Here is a 22,758-nt window from a genome sequence, read left to right as displayed (position 1 = left end):
GGTGATCTCACAGATGTAACCCTGCTTAGATTTGTGGGTCCACACTCACTGCTTGGAGGACCAACGCTGAAGAACTTACCAGTTTAGGTTCTTCATACAGTTCTGTATTCTTGCCGAGGGACCTGTGAGGTAGAGGCACTGAAGACGAGATCCCATGCAGAGTTTTACCCAGGCTTTGAACTTTTTCATCTGCTGCCGACTGGCCATGAGAAGGCAAGTCCTCTCTTCCTGGGGACGGGTACCTCGAAGGCGGCTCTGAATAGCTCTGGGACAACATCTTCTTCAGGGATAAGTATCTGGCTGTAGAGACATCCCTGTTCGGAGACAAATGTCTCACAGGAGACATGCCTCTCTCTGGTGGGAGGTACATTCGCGACGACAGCTCTCTTTTCGGAGATATGTACCTGCTGGGCGAGAGCTCGAGTCTCGGCGACAGACTGCGGAGGGGAAACGCCTCTCTCCTCGGAGACATTCGATGACCAGAGGACCTCCCCCTTGCTGGAGAGAAGCTCCTCAGAGAAGGTGTTTCTCCAGCTGTCGAAAATCTTTTCGGAGACATTTCGTTTTTGGATAACAGGTGCTTCCTAGCCAACATGGAACGGTTGTTGTTGCCACCACCGCCAAAGCCAGAGTCCTTGCTTGGAGACCCCTTCCTTCTCAGAGAGGTGTCTTTGGAGATTGACAAGTCCATCGCTAAGAGCATCTGTGGCCTTGTAACGGGTTCCTTCTCAGCAGAAGAAGCCACGGGTCCACTGGAGGTCAAAACCGGCCGGTGGAGTCTCAAGAAGCTGTGGCAGACGGCAACTTCAGTGCTGTCAGCCGACCATTTTGTTTCTGGCCCCGAGGAGGTGGTCTGGTGACGCCGAACAGCACGCTTGCTAGTGGAGACAACATCTTCCAAGATGGACAATGCTGTCCTGGTGCCTTTCTCCTGGGCGGAGTGAGAACCTCTTGGAGAATGTCCTGGGAGGGAGATGTCCTTCATTTCTGAAAGCTTCACTGGTGGCTCCTCTTGGCTTTCCTCCTCCTCTTCCTCTTCCTCCTCCTCTTCCTCGTCATCATTGTCATCGTCAGACTCTCCCAAGTCTGAAAACTGGTGTTCTTCAAGCGGCTCAGATCCCTCCTGCCCTTCTGAATCTTGGAAGAGATCTTCACTGGTTCCTAAGGGGGACAGGGGGTGGGATACTGCATTAGATCACACAGAATATAGCAAAATCACCCTTCCAGGAAAAAAAAAATCTTGCAGAAGTTCAAAAGTCCTCAAGATCGCTTCTTTGCCATTTGGTCAAATTTTGTTTTATAAACAAGCACAGTGGCTCAGAAGCATCAGGCACCACAGCTGTATGAGAGTGTTTGAATTGAGTATAGAAACTGCTCTTTTATAGTGTGGCAACACCTATACTTATTGCTTATTGCTGCTTATTGATATCAGGCAGGTACCTTCAACTGAGCCTTTCCAGCATCCGCTAAAAACACTTTTATTTAGATAAGCCTATCTGGATATCTCGAATGCTGACGTGCATTTTAATCTGTTTTAATAATAATAATAATAATAATAATAATAATAATAATAATAATAAATTATTTATACCCCGCCCATCTGGCTGAGTTTCCCCAGCCACTCTGGGCAGCTCCCAATCGAGTGTTAAAAACAATACGGCATTAAATATTAAAAACCTTTAGTTTATTGCAGATATTTTATTTCAAGGGGGGAGGGAATGTTTGAAATAGTTGCTTTTAACTGTGTGTTTTTTTACTTAGAATTGTACTTTTTAATTCTTTTTGTAAACCGCTTTGCATTTTTATTTTCATTTTTACAATCAAGGCGTCGTATATAAATTTTAGGAAATAAAAAAACAAAACTAAATAACAGAATGCCTTGGGAGGCAGTGGGTTCTCCTTCCCTGGAAGCGTTTAAACAGAGGCTGGACGGCAATCCATCAAAATGATTCAGCATTCTGGTTTGGCAGAGGGAAAAGAGAAACATGCTAGGAAGTCTTTCAGTGTGAGCCACTTGGAAACAAAAGAGAATGGCACAGGAACCCCACTGAGCTCTAAGCCGCTTGCATTCATAAAAATTAAAATAAAAAAGCGTAGTGCAGGAAAACTTCTCAGTGGATTTCCCCACCCACCCCATATTATGTTGTTATTCATTCGTTTTTCACTGACTGTCATGGATGCTTATTCATCTGGGTGACAGATGGATGATTTATGCTCCCATCATCGTTACTCCGGGTGTTACTCTTCCACAGAGAGGCACTATTAGAATAACATTGAGCAAAGCTGCTGGGTGGGAATGGTTTCAGCTTTATCAGATAGAAGACGCTACAAGATGGGAGACAAGGGGGATATAAAATGGCCTTTTATGTACTACATGAAACAGATTAAATGGACCAACATCTCATTTAAGAGTCTATAAACAAGCTTCCCACTGCAATTTCTTCAGCAGGCAGCAAAATACAGGAAGCAGTGGTGCGATTTCCCCGGGTTGATTGGACAGCCTCGTTAGGCGCACTGTTGCGTTAGGGATGCAGGAGACATTTATTCAGGGCACATTTGAAAGTGAACTGAGGTCACACCTGCACCATAAGTTTAAAGCCCTCTTTTGCCACCTTAACAGTCATGGAGAATCCTGGGAAACGTAGTTTGCAGAAGGTGCTGGCCTCACAGACTTGCCACTCCCAGCACCCTTAGCAAACTACACTTCCCATGATTCTCCATGGCTGCAACAGTTGTATAAGGTAAAGGGACCCCTGACCATTAGGTCCAGTCGTGGCCGATTCTGGGGTTGCGGCACTCATCTCGCTTTATTGGCAGAGGGAGCTGGCGTACAGCTTCTAGGTCATGTGGCCAGCATGACTAAGCCGCTTCTGGCGAACCAAAGCAGCGCACGGAAACACCATTTACCTTCCTGCTGCTGTATTTATCTACTTGCACTTTGACATGCTTTCGAATTGCTAGGTTGGCAGGAGCCGGGACCGAGCAACGGGAGCTCACCCCATTGCGGGGATTCGAACCGCCGACCTTCTGATCAGCAAGTCCTAGGCTCTGTGGTTTAACCCACAGCGCCACCCGCATCCCTGCAACAGTTGTATAAGAGGGTTTAAAATGTACAGCACAAATGTGTCCTGACTTAATTTTCACTTCCTGGGTGACTTACACAGATCAGAACGTAGTTATTCTTTGGGTTTCACATCTGCCTAAATATTGCAATATAGTTCCCGGCTTAAAAACATATGAAAGAGCATTTAAAGATTGCATGTTTTGGGATAAAACACACTTAGAATTATGTTCTTTATGATAAATTACATATTTGAGGGTCACACCCTTTAAGACCTAAGTTCAATAGACTTTCTTTAAAGTCATGTTGAATGCAAATTTTCACATTACGAAAAGTAAGAGATTAGTGCAGAAAGGGATGCTCTGAATGAAGACAGGCAAAATTGACATGAAGGGGAAATAGATCGATCTGGCCAGCTCTGTCCTTTTCTCCCCCATTTTTAAACTTCTTCTTCGTGGGCAGGCTCATTCAGTACAAGCACGAGTGCCTTTCAGCCAAAAGTGGAAATGAGTTGAGTGTGCGAGTGAGTTGTAATTCTAAAATTACATGTCTTGTTGCATAAAGCGGCAAAGCCCAGACAGCTAAACACATTCCAGTGGACAGGGGATGCAGCCAACATCAACAGACCAGGGAGGATTCCATTCTGAACACCAGCGGATTCCTGCCACAGAGTTGAGATCAGCTCTCACGGTGGAGCTCTGCAGGTGCCTGCAGACTAAGAACGTCCTCTGGACAGGCTCTTTGAAAAAAGGGAATGGGAGACCTCGGGCTGCCGCTTAGGGTTCACTCTAGCCACACAGCCCTTCAAAGTGCACAATGCAGAATTGTGGTGGGGGCTCTGCCTTTTTTAAAGAAAGCATATGCCCTCATGCTCCCCTGAGCGTGCTCCCCCCCCCCATTTTGCAAGCAGAGCAAATGCCCTGTTGGCTCGAAGCCTCGAATAATTGCTGAGGTGGTGACACACTGCGCCGCTTGCAATGTGTCACCATTAGCCGAGAGGGGTTGTGGGAAACGATGGGAAGGACCAAGTCCTTGAGAGCAAGACCCACAAAATCTCCAGATTTAGGTTTGATGAGGCCCTAAGCTACTGAAGGTAATGGGGCCCTTTATATGTCTAGCTGTAAATAAAGCTGTTAACAACAAATTGTCACTGTTTTTTTGTGCTGAATATATGGTAAATGGTAATTTATGGACCTAATAGGTATCTAGAGCCATTTGCACATAAAGAATGCAGGCATCCTATATATAGAAATGAGCAAACCAGTGATATTTTAGGGAGCAGGCTAGCAGGTGAGGCCCATTACTTACATCACAGGAGCCTACACAACACAAAACACTGTTGCTGTATGTAGGCTTTATTTTATTTGTTTTTTATCTTATATTTTGGAAATATACATCCAGTTCTTTTTTTCCTTTAATTTTTTGGGGGGTCCCAAGAGAGTGGGGCCCTAAGCTATGGCTTGTTTAGCTTATACGTAAATCTGGCACTGTGTGTCATCGTCCGCACCCTACAGCTCTCCACCGCATAGAGCAGCATTTGCGGGTTTTCAATGCATCGCTAACATGCCTGGGACCAAAAAGAAATGAGGACCAAACCGCAGCTGAAATCCATCTGTCGTGGATGCTTTAGTTTAGATTCCTGCATTGCCAGCATTGCCAGGGGGGTCGGGCAAGATGGTCCTTGGGGTTCCTTCCAACTCTACAGTTTCTAAGATTCTGTGAAATGGGGATGTGGCCGCTTGGCCTGTGCGCCACCCCCGGCAGGTTTGCCGTTCAGTCTCAGAAAGAAGTCAGGCTAAGAGCAGCGAAGACTTTTCGAGGGGCTCTCAAAGCTAATCAGTTATTCTGAGTAAGTTAGCAGGCTCCACAACTCCTCCAGCAATCTGACACTGGAGCAGATGTCCGCTGGCTGACACCAGCATGAATGCATCTCCCTTGTGACTGACACGATACTGGACTCAATCCTCCCCCCCCCCCCCGTTTTTTTTCTTTTGCACGTTCTTTCCTCCCCAGGGTAAAACTCTGGCAAAGCACCATCTATTCCGAATGTGGAACGTTTTCCTTTTTTCATGATGTAAAGCAGCAAAAGAGAGAGAGAGAAGGGGTAGAGGAAAGCCTGGATTTCAAAGTAGGAAAGCTGTACCGTGGCAAGCAAGCAAAAATCACAATGTCTGCAGTCTTAAGGCTGTACGTTCATAAAGACACAGGACATACTCTGATGGGTCAGGCCAAAGGCCCAGTTCCAGTTCAGCATCTCACAGCCAGACAGATGCCCGAGTGAAATCCTCAAGCAGAGCAGACAGTAGCCCTCCCTCCCCACCTCAATATTTTAGGACGAGTCTAGACAATGCCTCCCGCTGTGGGTTAAACCACAGTGCCTAGGATTTGCCAATCAGAAGGTAGGCGGTTCAAATCCCCGCAACGGGGTGAGCTCCCGTTGCTCGGTCCCTGCTCCTGCCAACCTAGCAGTTCGAAAGCACGTCAAAGTGCAAGTAGATAAATAGGTAGCACTCCGGCGGGAAGGTAAACGGCGTTTCTGTGCACTGCTCTGGTTTGCCAGAAGCGGCTTAGTCATGCTGGCCACATGACCCAGAAGCTGTACGCCGGCTCCCTCGGCCAATAAAGCGAGATGAGCGCCACAACCCCAGAGTTGGCCACGACTGGACCTAATGGTCAGGGGTCCCTTTACCTTTAGACAATGCTCCCAACATGGGAACTGGTGGTGGTTTCTTCAGTGGTGTAGCAAGGTCAGGTGGTGCCCGGTGCGAAAAATTTCTTGTCACACACCCCCACCATTGAAATCTAGTTGTCATTGCCGGGAGTTGTTGAGCTTTTTTAGGGGAGGGTTGGCCAAAGTTGTTGAGCTCTTTTAGAGGGTGGCTAAAATTGTTGAGCTTCTTCTGGGGTTCCAGGGTTTGAGTCCACATTTGAGGGAGCTTTTGCTTCTCTCCTTCCCACCCCCCTCTGCTTGTTTGCTCGCATGACTCCTTCCCGTCCTCTCCCTGACTGCCTGCCTCCTCCAGCAGCCCGGGAGTGTGGGAGTGTCAAAACGCTGCAGCTCCCCACCTGCCCCCGATGAGTCACGGGCGGGTGGTGTGCCAAAGGTCACCCCCTCGGAGATGACACCCGGGGCACTCCACCCCCACCGCACCCACCTTGCTCCGCTCCTGGGTTTCTTTTGTGAACGTAAGAGCATAAGAACATTCAGCATAGTGACTTTTGAGCTCAGGTGTCATAAGGCCGTAAAAAGACCCTGCCGAATCAGGCCAGTGGCCCACCTGCTCCAGCAACCTGTTCTTACAATGGCCAACCAGAAACTCGCAAGCGGGGTTCAAGTCCCAGAGCACTCTCCCCTCCTGTGGTCTCCAGCAACTGGTATTCGGAAGCACGACTACCCCCAGATGTGGAAGAAGAGCCTTGCCACTGTGGCTATTAGCCATGGATAACTTTCTTCCCCATGAACACCAGCCACTGGGGAGCAGGGAATCAAATCCAGAATGGGACTGCTCATGGGCACAGCCAGGATTTATTAGGGGGGGGCAGGTTTCATATTTAGGGGGCAGAACCACAGTTAGTTAAGTATTTTTACTGATTTACTTGATTTGGGGTGATAGCTGCCTCCTGCCTCCCCTAGCTATGCCCATGGGACTGCTGCAATGCACAGGGAGATCTGGTTAACCCTTTCCCTCCTACAGCAGTCCCAATGAGCCCCTCAGCTGCTTTTTGCATAAGAAAGCTCCAATAGCGTGTGACAAAAACAGTAGCTTCTGGCGAAGTGGCGAGGTTCTCTTTGCGGCTGAACGGCATTGAGGAAATGCCCTCCCCTCCCCATCTTGTGTGCCACAGTCCTAATCCTGTTACCACCACCGCAGCTGCTATTTAGCAGCGATGCCGAAACATCAACCGGCAACAATATCTATTTCATATGATGCCATTTGGCCGAAAGTGATACCATCTACCTGGCAGGGCAATGAAAAGGGAGTGCCCCAGGCTGCTTTCTGTGGAATGCTGGAAGCAGACAGATTTTATAGTGCAAATGGCATCTAGCTGGTGGACTACATGGCCCCATAGCTAGGTTAGTTGGGTCACTAATGGGAGGCCACACCCTCTGCCGCTCTGGGCTCAGTTCAGCTGCACAGCACAGTCATCCGGATAATGACTCTCCGAAGCTTATTTGTGGTACTTAGTGCAGGATGCCTTGCTGAGCGCAGCCTCTCTCAAAAATCTAGCTCTCCTAAACTCCACACTCATCGACACTGCCCATTGTCGCAAGTGCCGGGGAGTAGGCAGGCAGATAACAGCCGCTTCAGAATGGGAAAAAAAGTCTTTTCTGTGTTCAGATCCCTGCTCACTCCTGAAGTGCATTGGGTGACCTTGAGCCAGTCAGTCTCTCAGCCAAACCTACTTCGCTGGGTTGTACTGAGGACAACATGGAGAGGAAGAGGATGGTGTATGCTTTTTGGAGGAAAAGCGAAGTGTAAGAGCAATGAAATGAATAAATAAATGACAGCACTCCCAAGTATGAAACTTCACCCCACCTCCATTTTAAAGTTAGACTGGCATCATCTTTCTTAGTTTTCATTGGACCATTAAAACTTGAATTGCTCTCTATGACCTCTGAATGATTTTAAATGTAAATCAATTCTGTTCCATCTGTTTGTCTGTGCCCCCGCCCCCATCTGTTTGCCATGAAATTGTTTTTCTCATGCGGTTCTGTGTGTTTGTGCGCAATGAGTACTATAGTTTTACATCTCATAAAATATATTGGATATATATATATATATGTATTAGATATTGCAATGGATAAAAGTTATTGGTGGGTTTTAATCCAATTTTGAGTAGTTCCACATTTTTTTGCTATACTGTTGTATGACTGATGATGGCCTTTGGCTAAGCAATAAAGATTTGGATTCAATGTTGTTTTTAGGTTAAAGGTTTTTAAATTGTTACGTCACCTTGGGGTCCTTTGGGGGCTGAAAGACGACTCGTAAATAATTTTATAACGGGAACATTTATGTGTAACTTGGTCCGCTTGCTTGACTTCTTAATTTTATACCAGAATTCATCCCCAGAAAGTAACATGAGGTAGTAATAAATGCTCTAGTGGATGCTAGACTGGTTTACGCTGATCACTGGAAATGTAAGACGATACCTTTGAAACAAGTACAGCTGGGAAAATCATAGGATACTCTTTTATTGGTTAAATGGATGGCATTCTGTAAATCTTCAGATGCACTCAAACACACAGTGAAATATGGAATGCAGCACATGTGCACATATGTGTGTTTCTGTATATCTGCTCACCAGATCCAGCCAGGTCACAAATCAAATTGGGCCAACCTGGGATTCAGTCAGACCAGGTTGAAGCAGGCCCAGATCATCCCAGGTTGGATGAGTTCCACCTGGAGCAATCCAGGGCGGCCAAAAGAGGGGGCGGGGGCGGTCTAACAGGAAGGGTGAGGAGAAGGCAGCTTCTATGTGGCCCTATCTGCACTAGATATTTAAAGCAGAATCATGCCACTTTAACCAGTCATGGCTTTCCCCCAAAGAATCCTGGGAAGAGAAATCTGTTAAAAGTGCCGAGAGTTGTTAGAAGACCTCTATTCCCCTCACAGATCTAAAATTCCCAGAGTGGCTCAACAACCCATCTCTCTTCCCAGGGAATTGTAATGCTGTGACGAGAACCAGAGTCTCCTAACAACTCTTGGCAACTTTAACTAACTTCAGTTTCCAGAATTCTTTGGGGGAAGCCATGACTGTTGAAAGTAGTAAGGTAAAGATAAAGGGACCCCTGACCATTAGGTCTAGTCATGGCCGACTCTGGGGTTGCGGCGCTCATCTCGCTTTATTGGCCAAGGGAGCCAGTGTGCAGCTTCCGGGTCATGTGGCCAGCATGACTAAGCCACTTCTGGTGAACCAGAGCAGCACACGGAAACGCTGTTTACCTTCCCGCTGGAGCGGTACCTATTTATCTACTTGCACTTTGACGTGCTTTCAAACTGCTAGGCTGGCAGGGGCAGGGACCATGCAATGAGAGCTCACCCCATTGCGGGGATTCGAACCACCGACCTTCTGATCAGCAAGTCCTAGGCTCTGTGGTTTAACCCACAGCGCCACCCGCGTCCCGTTGAAAGTAGTATCATAGTGATTTAAATAGTGCAACCGGAGCCTATGTCTCCTGCTCTCCCTTGCCCCTGATTACGTGTTTAAATGGGGTTTTAAGTGCTGGGTGACCTTGGGCCAATTACTGTCTTTCAGCCTAAGCTGCCTCACAGGGTTGTTTGTGAGAATAAAATCGGAGAGGGGGGAGAAGTATAGGTGCCACTTTGAGCTCCTTGGAGGAACAGTGGGCTAAAAATATGATGATAAAAGAAATAGATGAATTAATTTGAATCCAGATCTAACTGGCATCAGGAATGCAATATGTAGACAGTAAGAAATGAATGAATGAATCAGTATGAGCTTTACCTTCATCTGCTTCTTGCTCCACCAGCGAAGACACCAACACACCCATCTCCTGACATTTTTTGCTGTGGGCTTTTGACTTCATATGTTTAGTCAGATTCCCTGAAACAAAACAGAACATACACGTTTGTCAACATGGGCTTCCTTTCTGCACAGGAACCAGTGACATTCTCTGCATTATTTTGCCAGAACTGGAGGCAGGTGCCCACAAACCACTCATTACTCTTTCAGTGGGCTGAGCGTGAGGTTAGTCGTTTGCTTCCTTGGGAAGATTAAGGAACAACCTTCACAATGGCTAGCTGTCATGCAACGCAGAAAAGCAGGCAGGCACTGTGCTTTGCAATGTAGGAAAGAAATGCTGGTGGCCTGGCCCATCTTTCTCTCCAGATTTGCCAGAGCATAGACAGCAATCGCACACTGTCAAACAAAAGGCAAAGCCTCCTTGTGGAGATCAAGCAACAAAGCTGGCCATTCAGTAGCAGTTCAGTTGAGAACAGGAGGCCATAAGCAGAGCCCTGCTGGATCAGGCCCAAGGCCCATCTGGTCCAGAATTCTGTTTCCGCAGTGGCCAAAAGATGTCCCCACAAGCAGAACATGAGCGCAAATGATGCTCCTTCAGTAACTGGTACCAGAGGTAATTATGTAGCCTTTATGACTAAGCACCACTGACAAGCTTATCCTCTATGAATTACCCTAATCCCTTTTTAAAGGTGACCATCATTACATTTCTGGTAGCAAATTCCATAGTTAGCTATGTGCTATGTCAAGTAGTATATTTATTTTTGGCGGGGGGAGGAGAGAGAAGAATTCAGAGGGAAAATAAAGGCTAAAGAGTCAAGCAACAGAGCAGATATTAAAGAAGGAAACCATCTCAGCTCAGGTAGGCTACTCCACTTTTAATTTAAGACTCATGTTAGTATATACAAGCCTTATTTATGCCTGGCTTGTTCTTGCATCTTTGCACACTTTGCATCTTCTGTGCCTGCCCCCCTCCCAAGTTCTGACACAATGGCAAACCAGAGTTTGGTGGCATACCAGCTTAAGGTGCCAAGATGCCCTCAAGCAAGATGCCCTCAAGTGTTGCCCCCACTCCAAAAAGCCCTCATCCTTCTCACTACCACTGCTGTTGGCTGAACGCCTGTCAGGAGAACGACTGGTGAAAAAGCAGAGGGCAGAGGTGCTGCTGCCCACCACTTCTCATCCACTCTGGGCCAGAGGGTGCGTAAACAAACAGGTGACCACAACAAGTAGGAGGAATCGGGATGATTCCTCTGTACCTTGAGCTACGGCCCTTCCCCAGATCCGTGAATCTGCATGGCAGTTCTATTCTTCCTTTGAGGCTGTAGCACTGCTGTGGGTACTTCCTGGTCATAATACAATTTGTGTGCAGCTAATACGCAGCTGCTCTAATGCTTGGATTAGTCTCCAAAAGTGGGGAAGGCAGGCATCAGGATGTAAGAAGAATCTTGGTGGATCAATATAAAAGTTGGTTCCACCTAGCCCAACCTTTTGTTGTTATGGAAGACTGCAACCTCAGTCTTGGTATGAAGATCAGCCCAGCAAGACACCACAACCCAAGGGTACCTTTGACAGCATGATTCAACCAAGAGACACCGCATTTAATAATAATATTTATACCCCGCTCATCTGGCTGGGTTTCCCTAGCCACTCTGGGCAGCTTGCAGCATATCTAAAAACATAGTAAACCTCTCTTGCCCTGGTGAAGGCTTGTCAGTTGGAGGTTTGGTGGCTGGGAAGGAGTCATTCTTCTGATAAATCTGAACCAGAGAAGAATTCATGGGTATAATGCTTTCCTCTTCTTTGAGGCACACATTATGAACCCCCAAAGTCTGCATCCGATCTCTGACACAGCAAGCTTTGTGAGAGCCTGTTACCAGTGATCTTTGCACTGAAAGTCTCCCTGGTTGCACTGATGGCTTCAAATCACCACAAGTGACCAGGAAAGGTGTCTATCCTCTGGTAAACAGGAAAGTGGAATGCGGCAGCTTTTGACAAGGAAGAGAGAATGCAGGTACATGAAAGGAGAGAAGTGAAGAGAGAGTGTTAAAGAACAAGAGAATGGTAGAACATTTCCTTTCTCTCCCTTACCCTTCTCCCCTCACACACACCCCTCTCTCCCCCCTCCACTTCCAGGGACTGACCAGACTGAATATAAGAAGTCATGCCTGTCCTCAGTGAAACTCCTTCAAGGTTTCGTTAGCTCCTGAGTATGTCTCAGTATCTAGCTTGGTTCTCCAAATGCACTGTAACAAGATGACATAGCCAAAGCTCTCCTGACTGTTGGCAAAATACCTGCAACCCGAAAAACTGGAACATTACAGTAAGCAAAGGAAACCAGCCAACTGGTCCTTATGAGACCTGTTTCAGCTCAGCACTAATAAGGATCCCACTTCTCTGGAGGGTGCTTGTAAAAAGCCACCATCACAACTGCTTTACTAGGGAAGGAACCACAACGCAGTGATAGAATGCACACTCAGGGTTTACTATTGTTTTCCAATATTGTCATTCCGGTCCATTTGACTGAAATGATAAAGAGGTGGTGTTATGGACAACGGACTTAGGAGGAGTGGACTCAATTTTGTGGTTTCAGACAAATCCCTCTTTCAGAACTCATCTCTCCATCTTTAAATTGAAAATGTTAATGATCTGCAAGTTATTCTTGCTACTTTTTTTTTCAGATAATTGTTTCCCCCTAATACAGATCACAAGGAAATTTGCATATGAAAAATGTGTTAAGGAGAAAGGATTCACAGGATTCATAGTCATAAAGAAATCATCATGTGAAATTTGGAGTTTGTCCAGTGCTGAATTGCAGTCAAGCATAGGAATAATTGCTCTCCATGAGCACACTGGATAAGCTCAGATGGTGGCTTTGACCACAACATAGAGCACTGACCTCAGCTTAGAAGTCACATTCACACCGTCTGTTTAAAGCACTCTTACCGTTGTAACAGCCAGGCTCCTGTGTCCTATACTTTGTTACAGGTGCTGAGGGCAATTTGGAGACCCCTCACAGAGCTATAACACCCTTGACAAATGATAGTTCCAAGGATTCTTGGGTGGAAGCCATGACTATTAACACAGTATAAGTGTGCTTTAAATGTATGGTGTAGATGTGATGATATTCTTTTCAAAACAAAATAGTTTTCTCACAATGTCGAATTTCACATTCAAAAAAGGTTCAGGGTCAAAAAAAAGGTTCAAGAAACTGTTGCATCTCAACTCTTTCCATGCCCTCTTGGCCACCCATTCACAGCTGCTTCTTTAATAATTTTAAAAACTCAACCCCCGGCTGTGACTAAAATTTGTCCCAATTCGAGTTCATAATGGACAGTATCATCATTCAAATGGATGCTTGTCATTGAGATCAATCATGCCCCGAAGAGTCCCGAGCCCTATTCCACTGGTTAACTTTAATTCCATCAGCACACAAACAAAAGCAGGAGGGACTAGAAGCATGCGGCAGCAACATAGTCAAGACATGCCACACAGACACACATAAAGGTCTCCATCATTGCCTGCTTGTCAATGAACATTATTAGCTGCTTAAGCTCTTTTGTCGAGACATCTTTCATGGGACTTAAGCGGTTGCCTTGAGACAGCTAATATGCTTTTGCATCCTTAAACCTCAAAAGCAGCTTAGCGAGCACAGGGAGTGCTTTCCGTTCCTCTCAGAACCAAATGCAAAGGAAGGGAACCTGATAGACATCTTATTTGCAGAGCTGGAAAAGGTCGGTCATGGAGGAAAGTTGAGGGGAGACATAACCCAAATGCACATCAGTATGCTATCCGTAAGAAGCCAAGCTAGACACATTGGACGATATCAAGGGAGCCCCTCCTTCTCCCCTTACTTCTCACCAATGACAACACATTATATTAACTGCTTCCTTAAGGTTGATATAGGAGTAGCGTAATGATGTCACCTACAAGTCATGGAACCCAACTGTAACCTTAGGCAAAGCATATTTAAATTCATTCTCCTGCAAAGCAGAATGTCACAGAAGGGAAGGGGACTTAGGTTTAACTGAAAATGGCCCTACCTGTTTTCAACTAACCTTTCATAAAGAAGAGGTGAGGAACCTGTGGCCCTCCAAATGTTGTTGGACGGCCCCTTCCGCCACTGATGACCCTTGACCATGTTGACGGGCACTGAGGTCCAACAGAATCTGAAGAACACTAGGTTCTCCACCCTTGACAAAAGGTGGTTGAATCTGCCAATTTCAGTTTCTCTCTGTTTCTCATTTTTCCCAATCTTAATTTCAGTTCCAGTTTGAATCTTCAAAAATGAAAAGATCTCACGAAAAACCATTGGCATTCTAGTATACATTTTTTGTATGCACCTTTGCCTTATATAATGTGTTTATTATATATGTTATTTTCATGAAAATGTGCACTTTGTGCACAGTGTCCCTTAGCGGGTGCATTTTGGGACTCTTTTTATTGTTGCAAAATTCAGAGAAGTGTGAATTTTTAAAGGAGAGCTGTGCTTCGGCTCACAGATCGTTTTGGGAAGTGAGAATCACAAAGCCAAATTTCTTTCCAGGCCTGCCATATGGGATTCCCATCATTCTTTCAAAATAAAATTGAAAATCGTTTTCTTAGTGTTCTTCAGTAGGGGGCATGGCTAGCCAGTTCCTTGGGTATTTGAGGAGCCTGTAGAAATTCCTTATAAATCTGTGACAATCAATATGGTATTAAGGATAGCCTGATGTTTCTCACTGTTGCATAGTGGATTGTTCTTCATCCTGGTATGCAGAGGCAAATTCAGATTCCTGCCCAACAGTTGCCTGACCATTTGGGTGTACAGCTGCCATCTCTTTTTTTGTGCAATCTCATGGGCCCAGGCTACTTGAAAGACCCCATCTCCCTATATGAATCTGCCTAGGTGCTAAGATACTCAGGTGAGTATCTTGGTCCCATCAACATCAGAAAGCACAGTTGGTGGTGACAAAAGAGAGCTGCTCCCTGATTGTAGAATTCCCTCCCAGCCTGGCATTCCCGGGGGGCTCTGAACTACATCTCCCATCAGCCCCTAGCCAGCACTGAATGGCTAGCTGGGGGGTGATGGGAATTGTAGTCCAAAGCCTCTGGAGAGTACCAGGTAGAGGAATCCTGCTTTAACTTTTCTGAAAAGCAACTTCCTTCTTTTGCTATGTGATGATGGGACTTGGGGTGGCCTAAGAAGGGAGACAGGGAAGGGTCTCGATGTTGCCCATTAACATTGACCACCTGGGCAGCCAATTGGCCCCCAGGCAACCTGGCGAAACCTTCCCCATTATGGTGGTCTATGCTGCATTTCCATTAAAATTATAGGAATTATTTCTAATCGTGCATCAAGGCATATAAAATTAGTAGGTGCAACTTCTATGCAAATCTGAGCCCTAATTCTCCTCTTTCTTGGGGATGCATTTTGTTTTGCTTTGATGCCACCTTAGATGGGGCATTATGTTAAAATAAGTGATGCCTGAATGAAACTGTTGGGAGTAGACAGTGACAGGAACAGGGTTTCTAATCCTACCTAGAGGGGACCCACTGAAATTAATAGACACGGCTAACATAGGCCCATTAATTTCAATGGGTCTACTCTGAGTAAAACTTCATTGGATACAACCCACGATTTGGAACACTCCTTAGAGCACACCTTCTTTCCACTTTTTTTTTGAACTCAGCCAATTAAGGGCCAGCCCAAGCTTTGGGTGGGGGGCAGTTCCCAGTATAGCAGTGCACATTTTAACTTTTTACATACACAAAACTACCACCTGAAGAGTACAGAGCTGAGCTTTGGGGGGGGGGGGATGGACCAAAACAGCACATTAAATAGAATTTCTATGAGATACTTTTTTCCCCCAAAAAAAGAAAGCAGGTAATTTGCTTTTGGAACTTTCAAACAAACATTTCTAAGGCAGAATGGTGGAATTTCTTTTTAAAAAATAGGCCCTTTTTGTAACAGAGACAGAAAAAGGGCAAGGGAGAGATAAAAAGGAAAAGACTTGTTTGCTACAGATAAAGGGCATGCACTAGCTACTGTTAAGCACTTAAACCCTATTTATTTCAGGGGCAGAGAATTAAGTATGTGTTTTAACATTATGATTGCAATCCGGGAAGCTTAGAAGTGCTTCGCGGCGGTTAGAGTGCGCCAAAATAATCTTGCAGCTCAGAATAAGCTTTTTACCAGCTTTTGTAACACAGGCCCATTATATTTAATCTTCGCAATCCGCTAAAGATGAATCATATTTTAAATGGTTCCAATTTACCTGAGGGCCTCTCCCCAGCGTGACACACAAATGCATCTAACAGAACTCCAGTAGCTGTTTAAAAGGCACTTTAGGAAGGGGCACTTGTGGGGTGGGTGGGTAGGGGGAAACAGCATCTCTCCCCACTACTTCTCTCCAAACTGCCTCCTCTAGAAGCTGCTTTTCCCTTTAAAAAGAAGAAAAGCCCACTGGGGATTGGTTACAAATCTTTGCATTTAATTAGGCTTGGAATCTCTATAGCAGAGGCAGGGAAAGGGATCCAGCCAGCGGTCCAGATTTTTATTTCTCCCATGAAGCAGGATTGACAGGTGGGCGGGGCCAGCCTCCTACCAATCACCTGATGTCGCAATGATGTAAAGGGACCATTTTTGGCTGCATGGTTTGAAACCCAGCCGTGGGGTTTGCAAAGCACCACACACAGGGTTTCTGCAAGTGCTGCCAATCAGTTGATTGGCGGTGACTGCAATGCCCATTTGGCCCAGCCGTGTTTCTCCTTGACCCACACCTGGTGCCACATATGATCTCAAGTGTAGAGGCAGCGGTGTGTGGCTTGGCCTCACAGACCGGGTTAGGTCTGCAAGCTGCAAGTTCTCTGCCCCTGGTTTATAGCCTCGTGCTGTGCTGGAAAGATAGAGGAGAACTGACCTGAAAACCATTCTCCATATATTGCAGTGTTGGTGCAAATGAATGACAGCCCCCTTTCATGCAAATTCAACCCCACAGAATGCGGAAATTCAGACACATGCAATTTCCTAGCTGACAATACAGCGGACACACCACATCTCCAAATCTAAGAAACGGGAGGGTTGCACCTCCGACTTTTTTTACTGGCTACTACAAATCTGCAAGCAAAACTTTGAAGCTGAAACCAATTTCAAAGCCTATTCACAGGTGGCGGCTCTCAAAGCAAGCTCTCAAGCAGGTCGCTATAATAAGATTCAGTGATCCTATCCTACTGATACTCATTAAACTATAATTCTCTGGTTCTTTAGGAGAAGCTAGGGCAATCAAAAAACTATGGTGCCTGTTTAAATTTGTAGTGGAACTAAATTCCCAGGCACCTCTGATGTTTACACCTCCCTCCTTCTGTCACACTCCACAAAAGAAATCACTACCAAAATGGCAAATTCTCTCCATCAACATGCATTTTTAGGAATTGGATGGTTAAATCTCCTTACCAACTAGACTAGCACTCAGGAACCCATTCTAAGTATGGCTGTGAATGTGCAACAACGCACACACAACAGCCTAGTCCTTGACTGTGCTGCTAATTCCTAACAGTCTTTTGCTGGCATGTAAATTGCAAGTCGTATTTGTCTGATTGTAACTTAGTGGCTGATCCGTGATGGTAATAATAAAGATTGACTGAATCGGTAGCATACGTGTGCCCTGAGATAGAAGACAGCACAATAAGCTCTTTGTTAACTGTGTTGAATCACAGTGCAAATCAAAGCATGTAGAGAGGACCCAAATTTGACCCCAAACTCAGTCTTTTTGATTTCCCATTTTAATACAAGACAGTCAGCGAGAGGCAATGAGGCATCAGCTGATCCACATTACATTACTATTCAGATTGTTAAAATGGGTTGAGCTTGACAACGCAGGTAACATGAGTAGATCTTATTAACTGCAGCTCTGGGCTTCAAGAAAAAAGTGCCTGTGAAAGTGTTGATTTATTTTCCTGACGTTCGTTTTCCAAGCACTATTTCTATCACAGCAATGGCCTGCAAAGGTCATTCATTCAATGGCTTAGACTGAGTGTAGGAGCTGTGACTCTGATCCAAAACTCTGCGTCCTTTGATGTGTGCATAAAGATAAATTACCAATAAGAATAACCCCATTCATTTCAAGAGAGGGGCTCCATCGACACATGCGTTTGTTTACATTCACAAATTAGAACCCTCCATTACAGATGCCAGCAAAGCTTTCAATTTCTAGGTTCATCTTAGAGCTTGAGGGGCTCATAATTCAAGCTTCATAGGATTTACAAGCCACCGAGTTATTCTCTGGCTCAGATTAAAATCCAAACCAGGGACTAAATATTGGTTTCCCACCCCACCTGTCTACACTGCGAACCCTTAATCCATTTCCCCATTTAAAGTCTTATTAGACAGCACCTTCTGTGCAGTGGAGCATGAGAAGAGAGGAAAAGGGTAGTCTGCCCTTTCTCCCTCCTTCTCTCTAGTCTCATGGAACATAGCTAGGACATCTAGAGGTAGGAGGGAAGGGGAAAGCCTTCCTCCTTCCTTCTTCTTGTACAGAACCAGTGTCCCTCCTGTCAGCCAACAAGTATTTAAGGGGAAAGGTGTTGGGAATTAAGGAGGCTGATGAGAAGAGCATTTGAGGAATCAAGGAGAGATGGCAGGAGGGGGTGGGGAGCCAATTCCAACTATGCAATTGGTTTGGATCATAAGCTGCATTATTTCCGATTTTTCTCTTTCTCTCTTTGTTAATAATTACTTTGCACATTTCCAAGCTGACAGGAGCAAGGGCAAGTTTGCACATCTGTACCCTCTGTTGAAGTGAACGGTGGCAAACTCGGTGCTTGTGGGATGTGAGACATAAGTAGCAGTCAAGTACAACATTCCTTGTTTTCCTAGAGTGGACATGGGGGGGGGGAATGTTTGGTCTAGCCAGTCAAGAACTTCCTGTTTCCTCCTGGCTGGGACATACTTCCTTTGCATGTGACTAGAGGGGGGCGTGACCTTACCGGTCCAGGTAACAAAAGGACAAGGCACGCAGCACTCTCCCTCTCTTTGACTTCCTGTGTCGTTGGAGCAGCTTTCTAGCTAGAGATGCTCTGTTGGCTCTCAGCCAACACTGGGATTATCCCCATATGGGATAGACCCACATGTATATACTTTGTAACTAAGTCTGCCTTCAGGGATCCAATTGTGAACTGAATGTGAGTAAACTTCGTTTCTATATTTTATACAAGATTGTGGCATGTTTATTCTTTTAAGAGGGATATAAGGGAACTTAGCAGGAACCTAATAGTGAGGGGCTTACACAAACCTGCAACCAGTTATCCATTGTGCATTTAAAAGGGGAATGTGAAACTCCGCTAAGTAAAGGAAGTTGCTAGCACAAGTTAGGAAGAATATTAATAAACAATATACCTTCTCCTGCATCCCTGAACATCCCCACAGTTCCCACATCAGAACTCAAGTACCTGAAAGCAAACTAGATCAGGGCACATGGATGCCTTTCTGTTTTCTCGCACAAGGAAGATGTTGGACAAGGGTGCATATATTTCTGATTTACCCAACAGTTGATGGTGGTGGGGAATATGACGATGGTGAAGCTACCTGGAAATTATCAGGACTTCTTTCTGCCTAGGCTAGCAGTCTGTTTGTTGACTGGCAATACCTTTCCCAAGGTCTCAGGCAGAAGCTTCTCCCAGTTCTGCTATCTTTTGATAAAGAGTAGATGGAAATCAAAAACTTGGGACCATCTGCACATAAAGTGCACACACTACCACTGGGAACATGGTAAAAAAGGAACTTGCCTTATACTGAGTTAGATTGTTGGCCATCAACATTCTCTGCATTGACTGGAAATGGATCTCTGGGGTTTCAGAGAAGAAATCTCTCATGGCCATACCTGGAGATGCAGGGGATTGAACCTGGAAGCTTCTGGAAGCAAAGCAATACTCTATCACTGAGCCATGGCCCTTCCTTGCTGAGGTATTACTCCTCATAGCTAGAAGTGGGGGTTGAGGATAGAATCAGTGGAGAAGATCCACAGATAAAAACGCACACTCAAATTTCCACAACAGCTTCATCCACCCCTATTTGGATTCTGTCCAAATGAAGCTTCTATTTCTTTTTTACTGGAGTCTGTAGCTTTCCCTGATATCCTGGGCAAGGTCTTCTAAGTGTGGTGGAGGACGTCAATGCCAGCTGTCACCCAATGCCAAAGCCTGACACAAGAGTTACCTGCCAGAACCTGTAACTGATTCCTGCCAGCTCCTCCACTCTCCCTGCTGAAAATCCACTCCAGTTCCACTCGAGGTGTAACATCAACACCAGGCCAAATTCCACTTTCTGCAGGATTTGTTTGCAATGCTGAGAACCACCTAGCGGATGACTCCACTGAATGACTAAGCCGCTACATGGTCATTGCAGCTGGAACAATTTGCAGGAAACTTGTCCTGCTTATGTCCCACTGAAAGGAGAACTTTATGTCCCTGAGCATGATGGGGCTTGCACAGAAGTCCCTTGGCTTACAAAGACCACTATGAGCACAATATGCTGGCTGGCGCTATGCTCAGTAAGTAATAGTGGGTTGTATGCAATATTAGTCCTAATCAAAGTAGATCCATTGAAATTAATGAACACAGCAAGGCCACATTCACACCATACATTTAAAGCACTATGATACACAGTCATGGCTTCCCCCAAAGAATTCTGGGAGCTGTAGTTTGATGAAGGTGCTGAGAGTTGTTAGGAGACTCCTTTTCCCCTCACAGAGCTTCAGGTCCCAGAATGGTTTAACAGTCAGCCCCTCTTTCCCAGGGAACTCTGACAATTGAGATTTGCCTTCTAACAAATCTCAGTACTCATAACAAACTACAGCCCCCAGAATTCCTAGGGGGAAGCCATGACTGTTTAAAGTGGCATGACAATATTTTTAAATGTATGGTATGAAAGCGGCCTGAGTTAGGTCCATGGATTTTAGTGGGTCTACTCTTCACAAAACTTTAAGTTGGCTACCACCCGACTTTTCCTTTTAAATCCCAGTTGTGTGGGTTGGCCCGATTTCCTACCCTCTGGAGTTGTGACCCTCAGGGTTACAGCCCAGACATGCTGATCTCTGCCAGAAAGATTAGGAGGAACCTCCCTAGCTCAAAAGGAAATGAAAAGTGAGATTGTAACGAAACACTGTGGAGCTGGAAGCTTTAAAATGGGGTGTGTGGGAAGAGACCCAACATTCCCAAGAGCTGGCAATCCCACAGGCTTTGGATTGAAAGCACATTTGTTTGAGGGGGTAAAGTCTCTGGAGGAACAATTTTTGCAGACAAGGGAAGTAAGGGGTGAGGGAGGAGGAAGGCTTTAAGACATGGGTAGGCAAACTAAGGCCCAGGAACCGGAGCCGGCCCAATCGCCTTCTAAATCCGGCCTGTGGATGGTCCGTGAAGCAGCGTATTTTACATGCGTAGAATGTGTCCTTTTATTTAAAACGCATCTCTGGGTTATTTGTGGGGTCTGCCTGGTGTTTTTACATGAGTAGAACGTGTGCTTTTATTTAAAATGCATCTCTGAGTTATTTGTGGGTCATAGTAATTCATTCTCCCCCCCCCCCCTTCAAAATATAGTCCACCCCCGCCACAAGGTCTGAGGGACAGTGGACTGGCCTCCTGCTGAAAAAGTTTGCTAACCCCTGCTTTAAGCACACCAGATACACTCAACAACCCCGAGGGAACTCAGTGGAACCCCCATCACCACCCTATTAAACACCTTCACTCTTGAAGCTAGTTGGTTGGTTGTTCAATCAATCATGGAATATATCGGATGGTGATGTGTGTGTGTGTGTGTGTGTTAGCCACAATTAAGGCTCAAACCTGCCTTTCTGCCAAAGCACAAGAACGGTTCATACCACACCGCAGGCAAACTCTTGACAGAAGCCATCTGGCAAAAATAGCACGTTACATACTCTTGCTTTAGCATGCTTCAGCCAAGTTAGAGGTTCCTCAAAGGATTTCAAGCATCCTTTCCTGTTGCACTGGTGTCGTCCCCCAACCCAGCCCTGCTGAGAATGTCAACTAGCAAGCAAATGTGCTAAGAAGATGAGCGTGGAGCTGGCTGGTTCTTACCTTTGGTTTTAAAAGCAAAGTTACAGTACTTGCAGACATATGGCCTGACGTCTGTGTGCGTGCGAATGTGTTTCTTCAGCATGCTGGGCTTCTTGCAGCGAATTCCACACTCCTCACATACATACTTCCCTCGTCCACGGCCTCGCACATACACATACTCTTCGTTTGATTTGTACCTATGAGCAACAGGGTGTCATGGTAACAGAAATAAAAAAGATTCCCACCTTAAAGACGTAACAAGCCTCCTTTAAAGTTAAACAAAACCTCAGTGCATATCATTCACAGCCACAGACAAAAAAGTCTCGGCTAGCAAATTCACTACATTGTTTAGTCAAGGGAAAACGAAACTCCATGTTGCTGTTGTTCTGTGGGGAGGGAGCATTTAGCATCATGAGCTGCTGGCGTGATGGAGCGCTCCTTGATCTATGGCTCTTCCATTCATTTCAATGGGCGGGACAGTGAATGGAGAAATGCTGTTGTGGTCAAGTCCTGGTTGCGGGCTTCCCCTATGCATTGGGCTATTTGGATGCAGTAGGGCTCTTCTTATGTTCTTAATGGAGAGAGCCAATCTTTGGGCAAATTCCTTTCTTTTCCATTTTGGAGAAAGCCAGTGTGGTGGAGCAGTTATGCAGGGGCAACCAAAGCAGTGTGCGACTCCCATCATCCCTGACCATTGGTCACATTGATGGGAGCTGGGATCCAACAACTTCTGGAAGGCACTGCATTGACTATCCCTGAATTGGTGTGCCAAGAACCAAAGGGACAGGGTTCAAGTCCACACTCAATCATGAAGCTCAGTTATGAAGGAAGAAACCAGCCAGTGGGAGAACCAAATGGGGCAACTCAACCTCTGTGGAAGAAGAAGATCAAAAGCATTCTAAATGAATGCTCAAACTGGTCTCCCTGGCAGAATGGGAACAGCATGCCCATGATTGCACACACAGGTCTACAGCACTAAAGTACTGCCTTTCACTTTCCTAACAAACACCTGCCACCTCAAATTTCATTTGGCCACATGCAATATAAGAACACTTTCTACAGCTACATCACCTTCTGATTAACGCCTAAATATTAAAGGCATGATGATCTGACACTTGCGGCTAGAATAAGGTTACCCGATTTTTTCCCCCAATGAATCCAGG

General features: G+C 45.7%; 1 protein-coding gene across 8 annotated transcripts in view; it reads right to left on the bottom strand.

The window, feature by feature from the left end:
• HIVEP3 (HIVEP zinc finger 3) overlaps positions 1-22,758 on the bottom strand; it is a 239,977-nt gene that overhangs the window by 2,976 nt on the left and 214,243 nt on the right. For all 8 annotated transcript variants that reach the window (XM_083454680.1, XM_083454685.1, XM_083454679.1 and 5 more), the window contains 3 exons: positions 21,617-21,792; positions 9,530-9,628; positions 80-1,161 (listed from right to left, as the gene is read on the bottom strand). In XM_083454680.1, the coding sequence (XP_083310806.1) occupies positions 80-1,161; positions 9,530-9,628; positions 21,617-21,792 (1,357 nt within the window). The remainder of the gene's footprint in view (positions 1-79; positions 1,162-9,529; positions 9,629-21,616; positions 21,793-22,758) is intronic.

Source organism: Podarcis tiliguerta, assembly GCF_965153285.1.
Source record: "Podarcis tiliguerta genome assembly, chromosome: 8".
Lineage (NCBI taxonomy): Eukaryota > Metazoa > Chordata > Lepidosauria > Squamata > Lacertidae > Podarcis > Podarcis tiliguerta.
The sequence above is the reverse complement of the archived record's forward strand: the minus strand, read 5'-3'. Positions and strand labels throughout refer to the sequence as shown.